General features: G+C 36.6%; 1 protein-coding gene across 17 annotated transcripts in view; it reads left to right on the top strand.

The window, feature by feature from the left end:
* The window catches only part of Tial1 (Tia1 cytotoxic granule-associated RNA binding protein-like 1), a 21,955-nt gene extending 4,175 nt beyond the window's left edge, over positions 1 to 17,780 (top strand). For 2 of the 17 annotated variants that reach the window (XM_030242350.1, XM_030242349.1), the window contains 12 exons: positions 2,520 to 2,616; positions 8,833 to 8,931; positions 9,156 to 9,210; positions 9,344 to 9,431; positions 10,754 to 10,821; positions 11,282 to 11,357; positions 11,793 to 11,901; positions 12,645 to 12,740; positions 12,855 to 12,939; positions 13,148 to 13,271; positions 13,606 to 13,745; positions 14,893 to 15,570. In XM_030242350.1, coding sequence (XP_030098210.1) covers positions 10,820 to 10,821; positions 11,282 to 11,357; positions 11,793 to 11,901; positions 12,645 to 12,740; positions 12,855 to 12,939; positions 13,148 to 13,271; positions 13,606 to 13,745; positions 14,893 to 15,019 — 759 coding nt within the window. In that variant the 5' untranslated portion in view covers positions 2,520 to 2,616; positions 8,833 to 8,931; positions 9,156 to 9,210; positions 9,344 to 9,431; positions 10,754 to 10,819 and the 3' untranslated portion in view covers positions 15,020 to 15,570. Of the gene's footprint in view, positions 1 to 2,519; positions 2,617 to 8,781; positions 8,932 to 9,155; positions 9,211 to 9,343; positions 10,822 to 11,281; positions 11,358 to 11,792; positions 11,902 to 12,644; positions 12,741 to 12,854; positions 12,940 to 13,147; positions 13,272 to 13,451; positions 13,746 to 14,892 lie in introns of all 17 variants that reach the window. The other 15 variants (XM_017322108.2, XM_030242347.1, NM_001347640.1 and 12 more) reach the window with 11 other exon arrangements.

The raw sequence follows: 17,780 nt of genomic DNA, 5'->3' as shown, positions 1-17,780 counted from the left end.
AAGGTATCATTTTCAGTTATTAATGCTTCAGTCCCTACAGTTCCTGTTCTTAGAAGACAAAATAGACTGTAAGGTATGCATTTTCCTTATTTTTCCTTGAGTTAAAAATGGTTTTGGAATTTCCTGGGTGTTTTCTGTTACTCTAAGAACTCAAGCCATTCTACTGTTTTGTACATGTTCTTCTGGTAGAGACTGCATATTTAAAAACTTGGAACTTTAGAATATACTACTACTTATCTGCAGCAGAAGGTGAAGTATAGAAAATACTATTTGGAGAGAAACATATCAATTCAATAAGCTACCAAAGATGATGCTAGCACAATATAAATTGTGCTTCTATTATATACATAAATTACAGAACCTTTAGTAGAAAAGTTAGTCTAAAGTTTAGATAAATGTATTTGAAATTATATACTGGATTGTGTCCTTTTCATCTTAACAAATTACAGTGTCCTTTGTTATGGAAGGCTTTGTATGCTTTTAAAACTTAGTCTGCTTTAGCAGTTAAATCTTAATTTGAAAAAATAGGATAACTCAGCACTGGACTTTTCTATAAATATTCCATGGCATTCTAAACCTAAATGTTAGCAGTTTTGATCTTTGACAGTGCTAGGTATGGGAATCAGTTATATCCCTCACAGATTGGAAACGGGTTGACTTAGAATGAGAAGCTTGTTAAATAAAAACAGCTTTTATTGTGACTTAGCTGTAAAAAGTAACATGCATTTTTTTCTTTTAAGTGAATGTTTTAAAACATTAACCCAAACTTAAACCAGTTTAAATCATCAAAACTTTGCTATATAGTAAAATGATGTTCTGTTTATTTTTTGTTACTAGCTAGCTTCACATTTAAAAATCACTGCTAACCCTTGTCCTCTTCCAGAAATGAGCACACTAGACTGCTTAGATGAATATAGTGTTTAGAAAATCAAGATTACTTGGTCATTTTCTTTATACTGGGTCTCTTACAAAAGCAAGTTATTCCATAGTCACAGGCTCATAAAGCCCCTATGAGTGAAAAGGAGCAAGTAGGTGTTTATAGCTAGTTCATAATCCTTTAACTATTTGCTGCTACTGAAAAGGAAAAAAAAAATCACTGCATGGCCTACAGTGGGTCAGCTCCACTTAAGTTATAAGGAAAAGATGGCATGCTAGAATTAAACCAGTTTGTCTGCTAGCTTGTTCTTTTATTTCAGTAGCACAGGACTTGTGTTTCAGCCTTAGAATATGTGCCCTGAGGTTGTTGGTTACCACTGTGAAGTTCTCAATAAGCTGGGAAGCTGCTGCTCATTTTCTTCTTAATTTTTTTTTCATTTTTATGTGTGCGTGTATGTGTGTGTGCTTGTGTCTGTGTGCATTATATGTGCATACATGTGAGCACAAAGGTGTGGGAGGAGGCCAGAAGAGAGTGTTGGTCCCCTGGAACTGGAGTTAGAGGCATTGTGAGCTGCCAGACCTAGGTGCTGGGAACTGAACTCTGTTCTCTGCAAGAACATCAGGCATGCTTAATGTCTGGGCCACCTTCCTAGCCCCAGTTCCTTACCCATTCTTAACCCATCTTTTTAGGTTTTTCTTATCCATAGCTTTCTCTTGCCCTTTTCCTTTTAACATGTTTCATTTGAAAGCTTTTTATGTATTTAATGTGGCAACTGTTGCAAGCCTAATTTTGGTCTCAGCACTGTTTTCTAATGTTGTATTGTGGTTAGAAAAGTAAAATGGTGTCCTTTAATTTCCCAGAAGAAACTATGTCACATTTTACAAGTAATATTTTGGTTTATGAAATGGTTTGTGAAAATGTTCATTTAAGGTGTTTGTTGAGAACCAGAAAGACTTGGCAATTTACCGAACTAAGTTAAACCCATAGTGTAAGACAGAAAACCAAGGTAGTCATCTCTTGGGGGTAAGGTGGTGACTTTTCTTTTTTCTTGTTAACATTTTTAATTAATAGGTAATTTTGGAGGAAAAAAATCCTCCAACTTTTCAGTTAAAAGTATTTTTTGGGTTTATCTTAATTTTTCTCTGAATTTCTAAAGAACTCTTCTTAAACTTTTGTTATCCTCATGAAGTTGTATTTTGTTGATCCTGCTACTTTTTTTTAATGAGGAAGTTTAAATTATTCAATTCCCTTTTTCTTAGAGCAGTGAAGGTGTGCCATCCATCAGTAACAGGCTTCTTTAGCCAAAAGTGGGACAGACCCCAGCTTCCCCACCCCACCTACTTTGTTTTGCAGAACTGAACTCCTACCCTCTTCTTGGTTCATGTTTTGTTTTGCTTGGCAGCGTTAAGATGAGCCCACTAACAACGACTGTCTAGTATTAGTTCATCAAGATGTTTTAGTCAATCAGTATTTGTGGTGTAAATTATTATAAAATAGAGAATATAGCTATTACAGGGCTAGGCATGACTGGATAAATTTATCAAAGACAGAGACTTGAAATAAAAGATGACAAAATAGCAGGTTACAGGTGCAGCTAAAGAAACAGTGCTGATAATGTTTTGTTTTTTGTTTTCTCTCTCAGATACGTAGGTAACCTCTCCAGAGATGTGACAGAAGTCCTTATTCTTCAGTTATTCAGTCAGATCGGACCCTGTAAAAGCTGTAAAATGATAACAGAGGTAAGGTCTTCCTGGCTAGATGTGCCACCTGTTACCCTGATACTGAGCATTTTTAGATGATACGTGAGTTGATTCTAAAATTCTAAAGTTCATTTTAACTTAAGCTTCAGATTATTCTGTTGGAGAGATTCCTGTTTGTGGTGTTGATGTAATCCGTTGATTTGGCTAGTAATCTAGGTATGGAGTAAAGTCTGGTGTGAGAAGGCCAAGACTGCACTGATGTTACACAGCCCTGATGGAGTTACCTTCAGGTGATTCTGCTTGTGAACAGTCTGTCTGGGAAAGATGACAGATGATGGTATTTTACATACTCCAGTGCAAATACTGATAATTCAGTCTACATTTCAAGTTCAGGTTTGGTATGTTTTGAAGTCAGCATTCGGTTATTATGTGTACAGTGGAGCAGCAAGCATCTTATGTATCTTTAGAAAACACTAAAGCCTGAAGAACTTTGTGCAGATAGGAATTTAAATCACATAATCATTTTACTTGCTCTAGAGATGTAGCTCAGTGGTAGAGCAGCATGTACTCATGATATGCAAGGCCTGGGTTCAACCCCCAGTACCAAAATAAAATCTTAACATTTTGTCTTACTTTCAAAGAAAAAAATTTACTTTTCTCATTAAGACTCTAGTTGTACACAGTGACTCCTGTATCAGTTACTCTTTTCTTCCTTTCTGCCTGTTTATCTTTTTTTTTTTGACTGCTGTATACCAGATACTGTGGTAAGTGCTAAGAATCTATTGGTGAATAAGAGTTCCTCTCCTGATAAGATTTTAGGGCTGGTAGGGGACTAAAGTCAATACATAGGATATAGAATAGAAAGCTAGGGATCATTTAGCTTAAAGTGTGGTGGGAACTTACGGTGAATATCTGCTATGGTTGTGGGTCATGGGAAGTTTCTACTGGGAGTCAGACTGGAACCCAAAGGATTACAGACACTTGTGCAGTGACGTCTGAGGAAGAAGATCTGTGAAGAGAAGAGTGTCGATGGAGCCTGTGGTATAAGAGGAGTGCCTGTGAAAAAGAGAAACCAGAGGTCTCTTTCTTGTTAGTTGTTTTCAGTAGATGTATAGATGGAGTTTGAAGTGGAACTAGTCATAGAAATGCCAGCAGGTAATAAGACAAGTGTCTGGAAGGGCATGGAACCATACTGCTTTCTAAGGAACTGGTGTTTCAGTCTAAAATGGGGAACTATAAAAAAATCTGTGAAGAACATTGGCTTTTTAATCTCTTAATTGATGACACATTCTGTTGTGTATATTTTTCCTTCTTTTCATTTCTAACTTTGAGACTGCATTCTTTCATTATTAAAAATACTTTTCATGAGTACTATTGAAGGCACTGTCAACACAGTGGAAAAGCAAAGGAAGTTCCAGATGAATAGAGAGAAGAGCCATGGAGTGAATAAGTGTTCTGTGATGACTGAGTGGAGGATGAGGCAGAGGACACCTCACCTGTCTTAGTCTAGGCAAGAATATCAAGATGCTATCGTCTGAGTTAAAGACTAGGACAGAAGGAAAGCAAAACAGCAAAGCCCTCAACTTGAAAAGAGGATGACTGGACTCTAGTGAGCATTTGCTGGGAAAGAGTCTAGTAAGACAGGCAGGATTCAGAATCTCATAGGGCACTATGGGCCAGGGCAGAGTTGAGATTGTAATGCCAGGAGAGGTTTAGGCAGGGAGAAGACAGAATCTAATTTGTAAATTTAAAACGGTCTGTGTGGAAAATAATTTGTAGAGGGGTGTAGGATACAAGAGCAGGAGAACACCAGGTGGGTTTATTCTGCTTGTCTGAATAAGAAATGATGGCTTGCTGGGTGTTAGAGCAGTAGTGAAGAAAGACAGTGTGTACATCGAGAGGTTTTATTTTGGAGGTAGGAACAATAGGACTAGAATGTTATAGGAATCAGGGGAGACTTAAGATTCTTGTCAGTGCAATCATGTGGGAGTAAACATGCCTCTTGCTAAAATGGGAATGACTGAGAAAGGCACAGGATGGATGGGGGAGTGGTGGCAATCAAGAATTTTGTTTTGGCAGTGTTAAATTTAAGTTACACTTTGCCTATACAAATGGAGGTTTTATGTAGGCAGTTGGATAAGTGAGTTTGAAATTGCAGAGAGAACAGTGCTGAAGGCTATAGTAACTTTTTTAATCCATGGAACTAGGTAAGATTATGTAGAAAAAGGTGATAGAGGAAAGTGGAGGGCCTGAGGTCTGAGACCTAGAACTTGGAACAACTCAGCATTCAAGAGTCACAGACAGAGTTAAGCTGGAGTGACAGGCCTTCTGAAACAGCCTCCAGTGAGGAAGTGGGTCACCAACAGAAGAGACGATTTACAAGAGGGAAGATGATGGTCAGTTATTGTGAATTGTGTGGAAGAAGAGAGATCAGGTGGCAGAGAGGTCACTGGTGAGTTAGCGTGCAGTTTCAGTGTCTGGTCAGCTTGATGGCAATGGCTCTGAATGCCTTCAGGAATGCAAAGGATGGAGAAAGGAAAGAGTCACAAGAATAGTCTTGATTCATCTGATAAATATTTTTTTTTTAATCTGTGTGTGTATACAGACATTTGAGGAATGAGAAGAACTCTTTATAGCTAACTCAATCATGTATTCTAATACCTAGATTTGAACCTGTAGTTTTAAAATCTGTCATATATCTGTTTTGACATTTATGTTATCCAATCAGTAATGGTGACCAGAGTCATTAAGGTAAGGACTCAACTGATTGGTAGAGTGTTGCTTGGCAGTGGTTTAAGTAGGAAGTTTCTAAAGGACATAGACTCCAGAAAGGACTATCTAACATCTAGTTTCCTTTTACACATTTGATTTTGTTATATAAAGAATACTGAGTAGCTGGGCAGTGGTGGTGCACACCTTTAATCCCAGCACTTGAGAGGCAGAGGCAGATGGATCTCTATGAGTTCTAGGCCAGCCTGGTCTACAAAGTGAGTTCCAGGACAGCCAGGACTACACAGAGAAACCCTGTCTTGAAAAACAAAATAAACAGTCTTGTTTTGTTTTATGACTTCTTTTTATTTGGTCTGTATTGTTGAGACATGTCTTGCTATGTAGCAGTGAAACTCACCATGTTGTCCTTGAACAAGTGGTGATATTCCTGAGTGGTGGGGTTGTAGTCCTGGGCAACCACATCCACTGGCTTTGTTTTTTTTTTTTTTTCTTAGCTATTATTCATAGACTCTAGTTTTCACTATATAATGGTATGCAATGTGTATATACATATAATCTCTACTTTTAATACAAACATTAAAAATTTGAACCTCTGACAGTTGAGTTTAAACACGGCTCAATCAGTGTGGTGTGAATGTTTAAATGCAATGTCTTCCCTTACCCAAGGTCAGCTTCAAATATAAATGGGAATGGAAAATTTCACAAGAAAACACTTTATAAGTTTGGTTTTTGTTTTTGAGACAGGGTCCCTGGCTGTTCTGGAGCTTGCTGTGTGAACCAGACTGACCTCAAACTAGCATAGATCCACCTGTTTCTGTCTCCTGAATGCTGGGATAAAAGGCAGGTGCCACCATGCCCATCCCAATTCAAAAGTTTTGAATTACAAATCTGAGTTGTGTGATGGAATCTCTTAGTGTCCAGAATGACACAAAGAGTTGTGTCCAACATACTCAGATTGTGCATGCTACCCACCATTAGTCACTTAGTAACTGTCGTCAGATGACTATAAAGTGTCTGTGTAGTGCTCATGCTCCAATAACTTGTACTTAATGATGGCTCCAGTGTGAAGTAATGCTGACAATCAGATCCCAAAGATCAGTCATAAAGTGCTTCCTTTAGATGAAAAGGTAAAAATTCTCCAGTTAATAAGTAAAGAAAATTACATGTTGAGTTTGAATATGAACAGTAGGAGTGAATCTTTGGTGAAAGTGTAAAAAAATGAAAAAAATAATAATCCAAGTCTTTCTGTTGCCCCTAAACCCCACTTAGGGTGTTCAGGCTGCAGTGTGTTGTTAAGAAGATGGACTGGGATTTCTGGCCAGTCAGAGTTATGTGGTATTTGTCTCAAAACAAACAAAAGATGGAATAGGCATTATAAGAAAAATAGTATAAAGAGGACTTGATGCTATCATAGATTTCAGGCATCTGTTAGGGTCTTAGAACACATTACCCACAGATAAGGAGAGCCACAAGACATGCGCACACAGAATATGAAAGTATCAATATGAACATATAGGAACTGGCCTGTTCCTGCTTAGATGAAATTGGTATTACTCTGAATGAATATACTGGTTTCCTAAAATCTGTGTGATGGTTTTATATATCATTGTATTAAAATGAGACAGGATCTTACTATATAACCCTAGTTGGCCTAGATCTGCTGTGTAGATTAGGCTGGCTTCAAACTTGAACTCTGAGATCCGCTTGCCTCTGCCTGCAGGAATTAAATATGTGCTCCAAGATTGGCCCAAATTGTTTTATTTTTTGTGGTCTGTCTGCCCATCGTCAGTGAGTGTATCTGGTAAATATTCATTCTTCCACACGCAGGGGACACCTGAGTGTTTCTTTTCTCTGCTGCTTTCTTTCGTCTTCTGGCTATGACAATGGGATTTTGTACGAGAGAGAGAGAGAGAGAGAGAGAGAGAGAGAGAGAGAGAGAGAGAGAGAGAGAGAGAGAATATGAGAATATTAGTCTTAGGACATTTTACATTAAATACTGCTGAATGTTTTTAACCTGACATAAAAAAATTGAGCATTGAGCTGCTGATCCATATAGGTTTCAGTTTTTTTTTTTTTTAATTTTTTTTAGGTAGCACTAATTTCTTAGCATCCTTATTAGTTATGTATTTTCCAACTCATGAACTTTGTTTTTTGGTTTTTTAACTTGGTGCTTTGTGATACGAATGTGTAGCTTTGTCCTGGGTTTACTTAGTATTTATTTAGTTCCTTGGCTTTAAGATCCTTGGTAGCAAGTCCATGCCCTGACCCATGCTAGACACTTGCTCTCCCACCCAGCTGTGCCCAACATGTGCTAGAATATGTACATTTTATGCAGCAGTTATATTCTAGATCACTAGTGTGTTTGCTTGAGACTGAAAGACATATTCAAAATGTCATTATATTCTACAGTATATTATGCTTTTTTTAAAAGGTATGTCTTTTACTGTGTGTGACCTATGGAGGTCATGTTGGTCTTCAACTTCTGAGTCTCCTGCTTCTGCTTCCCTCATGCTAAGATTACATGTGTGTGTAATCATGCCTTACTATCATGCCTGTTTGAAAGATGGAGGATTCATTTTATTAATTAGTTTCAATAATTTTTATATTTTTATATTTTTCTTCTTTATTTCCTCTTTTAGAAAAAGGACTACATTATATCTAGTCTGGTTAACAATACAAATGCTGTAAATTGTAGTGCTTACCACCCTAGTTTTGATCAGTGGTTAACATGAACTCATTTCTATATAGTTTGTTTGTTTTTTTGAGACAACTTCTCTCTAGCCTTGGCTGTCCTGAAACTCTGTATAGACCATGCTGGATATAGACTATGCTGGCCTGGTCAACAGATCTGCCTGCCTCTGCCTCCCAAGTGTTAGGATTAAAGGTTTGTGCCACCATGCCTGGCTACATTTTTGTATTTTTGTATTTTTTCTTACAAGCCTGAAATATAGTATATGAAGGATTGTAATCCATAAGTAGAAATCACCCTTTTAAAATAATTTTGGCGCTGGATGATTGTGGAGTGTGCCCTTAACACCAGCACTCGGGAGGTGGAGGCAGGCAGAGCTCTTGAGTTTGAGGCCAGTCTGGTTTACGTAATGAGTTCAAGGACAGAAAGCAGGGTTTCTCTGTTTTGAAAACAAAACAAAACAAAACAACCCAAAAAACAATAATAATTATAATAATGACGTTGTAAGAAAAGAGCAGTGATAATGAGCAGTCCTCACTAAATCTGAGGGAGAGGTTTAAAACTAATAAGAGGCTCTACCTTATTGGACTTACTTCCCCAGTCTTCTATATTCTAATTTAACACTCACAGTCATGATTCTTTACTGTTTGTATGGCTCTGCTGGAATACAACAGTATTCTGAGGCTCAGCTTAAGTCTTAAGTGTTAGGCTTTCATAGACTTATGGAATCTCACCTTGTGCATTCCTAGCTGTCAGTAATGTTTTTTCCTGGATTTTCTTCTCAGCAACCCGATAGCAGAAGGGTCAACTCTTCTGTTGGATTTTCTGTTTTGCAGCATACAAGCAATGACCCATATTGCTTTGTGGAATTTTATGAACACAGAGATGCAGCTGCTGCATTAGCTGCTATGAATGGGAGAAAAATTTTGGGAAAGGTAAGACAATGGATGATGACATCCAGTGACTGTCTATGTTTGCATGTTAAATCAGACTGTATTCTTTCTTAGCAAGATTAAAAATAGGCTACTGAGTGGTCTCTATTCAGCCTAGTGCCTTTGCACAAATAATTCAACTTGATAGGTGATTTATTAAGTGGTAAGTGTTAACAGTTCATAATGACATGCCTAATAATTGTATTAAATATAATCTTTGTTTTTAGGAGGTCAAAGTAAACTGGGCAACAACACCAAGTAGCCAGAAAAAAGATACTTCCAGTAAGTACTTCTGCTGCATTTTACTGTGGAAGTCGACAAAACCCTGGCAGCCTTACCAGCTTACCTAAGGTTTTCCCTCCTTTAGTGTTGCCTGACTTCTTAAGTATTTGATTACCAAATGCTTTGATTTCAGATCACTTCCATGTGTTTGTTGGGGATTTGAGTCCAGAAATTACAACAGAAGATATCAAATCAGCATTTGCCCCCTTTGGTAAAATATCGTAAGTATCGTAAGCAGTGTTAGACTCAGTAGTGGCAGGCAGGACTGGTGAGGAACATGGAGTAGAGTCATGGTTTTCTTTCTCTAGTTAGTGTGTTTTTCTTTGGTTTTTACTTTTCTTTTGGTTTGTTTTGTTTTTTGAGTAGATGTTGTTGCAAATGTTGATGTCATTTCAATGTTTGGGGTCTTGTTTTCAGATAATCTTGTGTATAATATGTTTAAAAATTTTAAGTGATTCTGTTTGTTACATTTAAAGCAAATATTTAGATGGTAAAACTTCTAGCTCTTTGTCAAATGTTTTCAAATATTGATGGTTAAGAATATTGGGTTAATGAAAACTAAATGTTATCTTAATTGTGTATTAAATTTTTATTGAAGGAGTTTTTAAGTGGTGGGGGATCTAGGCAAATCCTTGTATTTTATGGTTAAATTGCAAATGTTCATATATAATGATAAATGCATTTTAAGATTTAACTTTGAGAATATATAATACAATTGCAATATTAAAATGTTTTCATGTCTAGATAATAGATATGAGATTAAATTGACTTTTGTTAGTGACATTTGATTTTGCTAGTGAGGGGACAAATATGGGTTGATTTTTTTTTTTTTAAATATGCTCAAATTTTGTTATTTGATTAAATATATTGGAAAATTAAAGATGGTTGCAAGTTCTATAAAATGTCATAATTTTGATTAAAATGAATTGGTTATATATTTGTCGATTTAAATTAAATGTATAACTACAGAAATGTTTTAAGAACAACAACTTTTCTATTAACTTATAACTTGTTGTTCTATAGATTTAACTTATTGTAAGAAAGATTTAATTCTTAATTTTCTATTTTGATATTTGCTTTGCTTTTTAATCTAAATGTGGTAAGTAATACTGTTGTAAAATTAGTGTAAAATGATACAGGTTGCTGTTTTTGATCTTTATTTATACCTGAGACCTGCAGTTTTTCTACAGTCCAAGTCACAATTAAAAGTAATAGCATTCTGGTTATTTTGCAGAATTGCTCATAAGAATGGACAGGATCTTGAAGGCTAACTGCAAGGAACTGTGCACACTGGAACTCAGTTGTAGATTTTTTTTCTCATTTCTATTTATTCTTATTATACATTATTTATATATACATATTTTAGTATTTACATTTTAACATTCTATATTCAGTGGAGTTCTATATTTCCAATCATTTTAACTTACTCACTAAAATTTCTGTGTAAATTTGTTGTTTTCGTACTGGTGTGCTTAGCGTTGTTGTTAGTTTTTTATTCTCCTTTCTTAAATTTCTGAAAATGTCAATTTTTCAAAATTTACAGCTGCCCAAACTCCAAAATGATGATAGAGAATTGACCAAGAAAAATAAAGAAATCTGTTAACAGGCCATGTATGCCTTTTTAATTCCTATTTTTTCCTCTTTTTCAATTTTTTAATATTTCATATATTTTGTATCACTAGGCAGAAGACATTTAACTATTTAGATATTGCATGGTAAAGTAGTTAGCATTGTTACAGTAATTTATAGAATCAGTAAATCTTAGAGGACACTAGCAAATAGAATACTAGAGAAGGAAACTGTTGCTCCTGTTAATGGCAGATTAGCTCAGTGTCTCGCTAGAAAGCACAGGCTCTGTGACTAGGTTGCATGACTATTACATGGTTTTGTCCTAGTGCTTTTTTCTAACAGGTAAAGAAGCATTAGGGAGAGGTCAGGGATGGCTGTAGTTAATTAGGGCTAACTGGAGTTTACTTTTAAGATGCTCACAATACAGTGTGTGTGGTTCCTTTTAGTTTTTATTTGGAGGGTGACTTTTACTTCCCTCATTTAGCTGTGCTTCTTTTCACAGGGATGCCCGGGTAGTTAAAGACATGGCAACTGGAAAGTCCAAAGGCTATGGTTTTGTATCTTTTTATAACAAACTGGTACGTCCTTTCATTTAACTCAATTAAAATCTCCAGTTTTGGATTTAGTTGCTTCATTAAAATTAATTATTAAAACTTAATGTGCTAGAATGTTGACTTAGAAATAGAACTTTTATATAATTTCTTCAGCATATTAGTAATAGAAAATAATTTGTTCTTTTGTTAACTTGAAAGTAAGTAGAGAAAGGCTAGGATGATAACACAGTGAAGGAAGATTACTAAACCGTGTCTGTGCATTGGTGAAGGCATAGTGAGCAGAAGTGAAGCCCAAGACTAGTGGAAGCAAATGAATTATGAGAATTATGTTTGGTTTTAGCCAGGAAACGTCATGTGTTGGACACAACAGTGCCAGCTTTCCTTTGTCTTGCTAGGTCTTAGGAAGTTTTTTCCTTTGTTTCTGATCGCTGTATAAAATTTTTTTCTTTTTCTCCACAGGATGCAGAGAATGCAATTGTGCATATGGGGGGTCAGTGGTTGGGAGGTCGACAAATCAGAACCAATTGGGCCACACGTAAACCACCTGCCCCTAAAAGTACACAAGAAAGTACGTTAGATCTGTATATGTATTGCAAGTATAGATGTGATCACACCGTGTAGCATTCTGTCTTTATTTCTTAGTATTTAAATTAGTATAAGACCCAACCTTGAATTTCATTGTAGAAGCTTTAGATATAAGTTGAGAACCAACTGGTTTATTTACAGATGAGATTTCTATTTAAGGCTAAGGCAATAGCTGAGTTGGTAGCCGTTCTTGTGCTTCCCTAAGATGTATGAGGCTCCTGGGTTTGATTTCTAGCATCATACAAACCAGGTGTGCTTGCTCATGCCTATAGTTCTAGTACCTGGGAATGGAGGCAGAAATAGAAGTTCAGAGTCCTCCTCAGTATCATAATGAGTTCAAGCTTAGCCTGGGATACTTGAGACCTCACCCCCAATGTGTTAAGTCATAGCATTGAGAAAAAAAAGTGTTTCCCTCCCACTGGCATATATCTTAACAGTATATAGCCAGGAGTGGTGGAGCATGCCTTTAGTCCCAGTACTTGGAGGCAGCGGTCAGCCTAGTCCACATAGGTCCAGGCTACATAGAGATTTTAAGATCCTATTAAAACAAAGATTTTTAAAAATTATACATAAGAACAGAAGTGGATTTGTGTGTGGTGCTGGGGTTTTAACTAGGACCTTGCACATGCTAGGCAAATATTCTACCAATTAGCTATAACCTTGGCTCAAAAAGTAGTTTTATAATACTGTATAACAATCCAGATTTCATTTTTTTTCTTCTTATAGCTAACACTAAGCAGTTGAGATTTGAAGATGTAGTAAACCAGTCAAGTCCAAAAAACTGTACTGTGTACTGTGGAGGAATTGCTTCGGGGCTGACAGGTGCAGTGCTTGGTTTCCTAGTCACCTTCTCTGTTGATATTCGGCACTATTGGTATCAATTTCATGGTTAGCATGAACTTAAAACAGTTTATTTGTATATTTTTCTTTGTATAGATCAACTTATGAGACAAACATTTTCACCATTTGGACAAATTATGGAAATACGAGTTTTTCCAGAGAAGGGCTATTCGTTTGTCAGGTATCGTTCAAGCTATGAGATAATTAGTACTTGTGAGTCCTCTTCATTCCTTTTCACTTACGTTATTGGATCCTTACTAGATGTTCGTTTACCTATGGAATACATAATTTGAGAAAAATGCCAACTGAAAGGTGTCAATTAATGAGTTCCTGTGTTCTTTGCCCAAGTTCTTCAAAGATGAAGGCAAAACTTGACTGTTTCCTCCTAGATTTTCCACTCACGAGAGTGCGGCCCACGCCATTGTCTCTGTGAACGGCACTACAATCGAAGGACATGTGGTGAAATGCTATTGGGGTAAAGAATCTCCTGATATGACTAAAAACTTCCAACAGGTAATTCAATTTTTCTTAGCATCTTTTAAGGTTTCCATCTTACATACCTACATAGGAGCTTTGGGAATTATAAAATAAACAGTAAAATAAAGCATATAGCTGCTTTCAGTTGATTGTGTAAAATGCTATTTCAAAATTGTTTTATGGTATTAACTGAATCTTAATACTTTCTTTTTACAGGTGTCACCACCCCAATAAACTTAGACAGTGATAGATAACAGAGTCCTATTCACAGAAGGGTGCTTACTTAGTTTTTCTCTTCCTTGTCTCCCACTCTTTCTTCAAATACGGTGTTTGTTCTTGTTCCCTAAAACAGTCATTTGCTTTTTCCTAGGTTGACTACAGTCAGTGGGGCCAGTGGAGCCAAGTGTATGGAAACCCACAACAGTATGGACAGTATATGGCAAATGGGTGGCAAGTACCACCCTATGGAGTATATGGGCAGCCGTGGAACCAACAAGGATTTGGAGTAGAGTGAGTTGTTTTGGTTTTTCCATTGTAGAAACAGATGCGCTTCTGGCAAAAGATGCGCTTAACAGATGAGCTTCTGTGTTCTCCTAGGGGAGAGTCTATTGGAATGATTGTACATTAAGGCATTTGGGCTGTAGATGTTACAGTAACAAATCTCAGGAAATATGGTTTGTAATGCTTTTAATTATAGAGATGGGGAATGCAATGTGACCTCTTGGTAGAATTTGACTCATCTACAGTTGCATTTTCATTTAATTTTGTGTATATAAACATCTTTGTCTAGAATATGCTCAGAAACATGATGTTTTTGTATTTTACCTTTCTAAGACATCTTTGCAAGTTACATGACAGAGCAGTTTGCTTTCTGTGGTGATGGTGGAGTGGATATGTTGCTTCACTTTCTCTCCTAGGCTGAGCTACACCTTTATTTTCACTGTTTAATTGAGAATACTGCAAAAGTCAATGCTGTAACAAGAGTACTGCCTGCTAAGTTGTTTATTTTTATTTTTGTAAGACAATGTTTTCACTGTAGCCCAGGCTGACCTCAGACTTAGACTCATAGCAGCAGTCCTGTCCCAACCTTCCAGTTACAAGGATTACAGCTCTGTTGTTGTTGTTGTTGTTACTATTATTATATTTTTATTTTTGAGACAGGGTCTCTCTGTGTAGCCCTGGCTGTCCTGGCTGTTTACTTTTTGAGATGGTCTCAGTATAAACCCTGGTTGGCCTGTAATTATATCAACTGGTTTAGCCTCAAACTCAAAAAGATCCACCTGCTTCTGCCTTCCACGTGCTGGGATTAAAAGTATGTGCCATCATGCCCAGCCCTCATTATTATTATTATTATTTTAAATATCAGCTTTCAGGTAGTCTGCAGACTGGAGGTAAGTTGTGATGATCTTAACAAAATGCGCTGGTTGTAGGGCATCGTATCGTGTAAAGATACCTGGGGCTGACCCCCAAGCACAGCAGTGTAGTAAAAGCAAAGGAGAGGCAGCTTTAAAACATAATGGTAGTGTGTGTGTTCTGTTTGTTGTAGATTTGTGGTTTATCTTTATGTTCTGGGATTAGACTCTGCCTGAGTTTATAAAGCTGTATAGATTATCTTTTTCTCGTGTTTGCTGAAGATTTTTTCCCCCTTTCTTACAAGTCAATCCCCTTCTGCTGCTTGGATGGGTGGATTTGGTGCTCAGCCTCCTCAAGGACAAGCCCCTCCCCCTGTAATACCTCCTCCAAACCAAGCTGGGTATGGAATGGCAAGCTTCCCGACACAGTGAGCTGGGACTCGAAACACGATTGTAATTCACCACAGGCTGCAGTCTCCTGTCACACTCTGAAGACATGAAAAGTAAACATCGGAAAATGAAAATATTTATTTTAAAAATTGAAATGTTTGGAACCTTTAGCACAGCTTTGCTTGGTGAAGGACACATGTCTTCTAGTTCTGCCTTTTTAAGTTTTTGTTCATGATGGATATGAACATGATTTTTCTTTGTGTACAAAAAACTAAAATAAAGTCAATAAAGACAATTCTGACTATAAATTTTGATATAATAGGAGAAATGGGTAATACACTTCGATCCTTAGACACTATTCCATTTTTATCTTGCTGTTCAGTATTTTAACTCACTGTGTTTTTAAAAGAGCAAAAAAGGGAGTATCGTGAAAAACTGAGAATCACATCAGTTCGTCCTGAATCCTGATACTCCCCTCCCGTCCCTGAGGCGGACCACATAGAAGGCAGCAGGAGAAAGTGTGATTTCAGAAGAAGTCCATGATGTGGGAGTCGCTGTGGAAGAAATATGTTATTCTCTTATGTTAAAGAAAATGAAGCCAGACTGAAAGCGTGCAGCCTGAATAAGGACCAGCATCGTAGAAGGTTCTTGAACGATTGTTGGTGGTCCATATTAAGACATATTTTTAAAACTTTAAAAGTGTTGGTTATCAAAAATGTATATTACATTTCATTTGGGGGAAAATTCCAAGTATGGTGTTTATATTAAAGTCAGACGGTCATACTTGTGCTTTTACATGGAGTTTAAATGATAAACATTGTAAATATTGAATAACTACAGTGTTTCAAAAGCATGCTTCAACATAGAAGTAGCAGCAATGTAATTATTCGAGGTGACAAGTAACATGCTCGCTGCCAGTGCAGTGCTCAGTAGCAGTGTTAACACTGATGTCTCCACGTCTTCACGGTTGGCCATGTAAAAGGAGAAGGACACAAATGACTACACAGAAGAAGCCTTAATTTAATTTCATACAAATCTTTGATGCATTAGTATATTCTAAATTGTAAGTAGAAGTTAGATTTGGGCTTTTTTCCCCTTTCTTCCTTTCTTTCATTTCCTTTTGTTTTGTTTTATTTGGTACATAAATACCTTGATTAAAACCCAGTGAAGTGATTTCAGGGTTGCTATAAGTTGTATAGCACAAGTTTTTTTTTTGTTTTTTTTTGTTTTTTTAAGAAATCTTGGGATGTTTTTAAAAATTAGTCTATTTTGCCCAAGAATTTTCTTAACAAGATTGCTAAAACATCTTACTTAGACAACCTGATGTATCAGTTATAATCTGATAACCAATTTGAGTCGTACACAAGTTGTGACTTTTTATTTCTAATTTGTTTTTTCTTTGGGAGTGTGTGGGTGACAGATGTGAATAGGCCTGAGTTGTATGTGTGCAGTTTTAACTGAATCTTTAGGAAGATGCGGGAGTTCCAGGCATGCTCCCCTGACATCTTTCAGTCTATGTGGATACAGTCTGCCTCATAGTTCTATACAATGGGAATGTGAAATAGATAAAATCCTATGTGTTTCAATTGTGACAACTAGGAGGTGCAAATGTTTTGATAGTGTGTTAAACCTGTTGGCCTGTGTATGCACAAGAGCAAAAAACCCTAACCTAACCTTCTTGAGGTAAGATGGGTAAGACACATGAAGCCGTTGAAGTCTAAAGATTAAGATAATGTGGTTTTTTTTATATTGGTGACCACAAAGATTCTGGAGTTTATTCCCTCCTTCACTTAGGAACACAGCCAAATGTATTCAGCATAAAAATGTACAGGGTCTGAAGTTCTTTTTTGAGCCAAAATCTTTATGTACTTTAGTTGGGTTTTTTTTTTTTTTTTTTTGGTTTTTAAACACAACTACCCTGTGTTAACACTCGTCAGTGACTAAATAGACCCCTGGAGTTTTTTGATTTGGGTGTTTTGTTTTGTTTTTGTTTTTGTTTTTGTCTTTTTGTCATACCTTTGGGGGATATTTTTGGAAAAGTTATTTTATATTTTATAAGAAGAAAACAAGCTATATTTTGCCCTTGAGTTAAGATTTTCATTAAATTTTGTGAAACTCGAACAACCTAAAGGCTTTTTAAGTTGATAAATTGATAAAAGCTTACTAAATTAAAATTTCAGTTTCCCTTTTTTTCCTCTGCCAGTAAATTAAGTGGCTTACTGAGATAACTAATGGCTAACTCTAGCTGTAGTCTTTTCTCTTTTATATCCTATGAGTTAATAAAACTATCCAGACTAGTTACATTGCCATAGTAAGCATGTGACTGACATCTTTTGTCTTAATTTGGATGAGAAAAAAAAATTTTTTTTTGGTAAGTCAGTCACAGTCATTTCACAGCAAATAGTTTTAAGATAGAAAGGACATGTGCAAATGAAATGCACCATTTTAGGAAATGAGATGATCAAGCTAACACAGGTCCAGACTGTCTTACAATGCAGATTTGAGTTTGTGCCCTCCGTCCACTTTAAGCCTAAGAACTGTTGCCTTTTCTTTCCTGTGTTCGTCAAGAACAGCAGAGAGACTCTTTGGCATGCAAGGAAATGTCTCTTCATAGTTTCTTGAGATTTATCTTGGTGTGTTTCTGCCTGCCATCGTCTGTGCTTGAATCCTTTTCTACTAGCATTTCCTCGGTGCCAGTCCGTCTGATCTTTATGTTTGCCGCCAGTGAGAGGCCAACTAAAGCCAAAGCTGTAAACCACAGTTGAAGTAAGTCTTTCAATAAAGACTAGTCTATGTAAGTGGC

This window comes from Mus musculus, chromosome 7 (genome assembly GCF_000001635.26).
Source record: "Mus musculus strain C57BL/6J chromosome 7, GRCm38.p6 C57BL/6J".
Taxonomy (NCBI): domain Eukaryota; kingdom Metazoa; phylum Chordata; class Mammalia; order Rodentia; family Muridae; genus Mus; species Mus musculus.
Note: the sequence above shows the minus strand (reverse complement) of the source record. Positions and strands in the feature narration are given on the sequence as shown.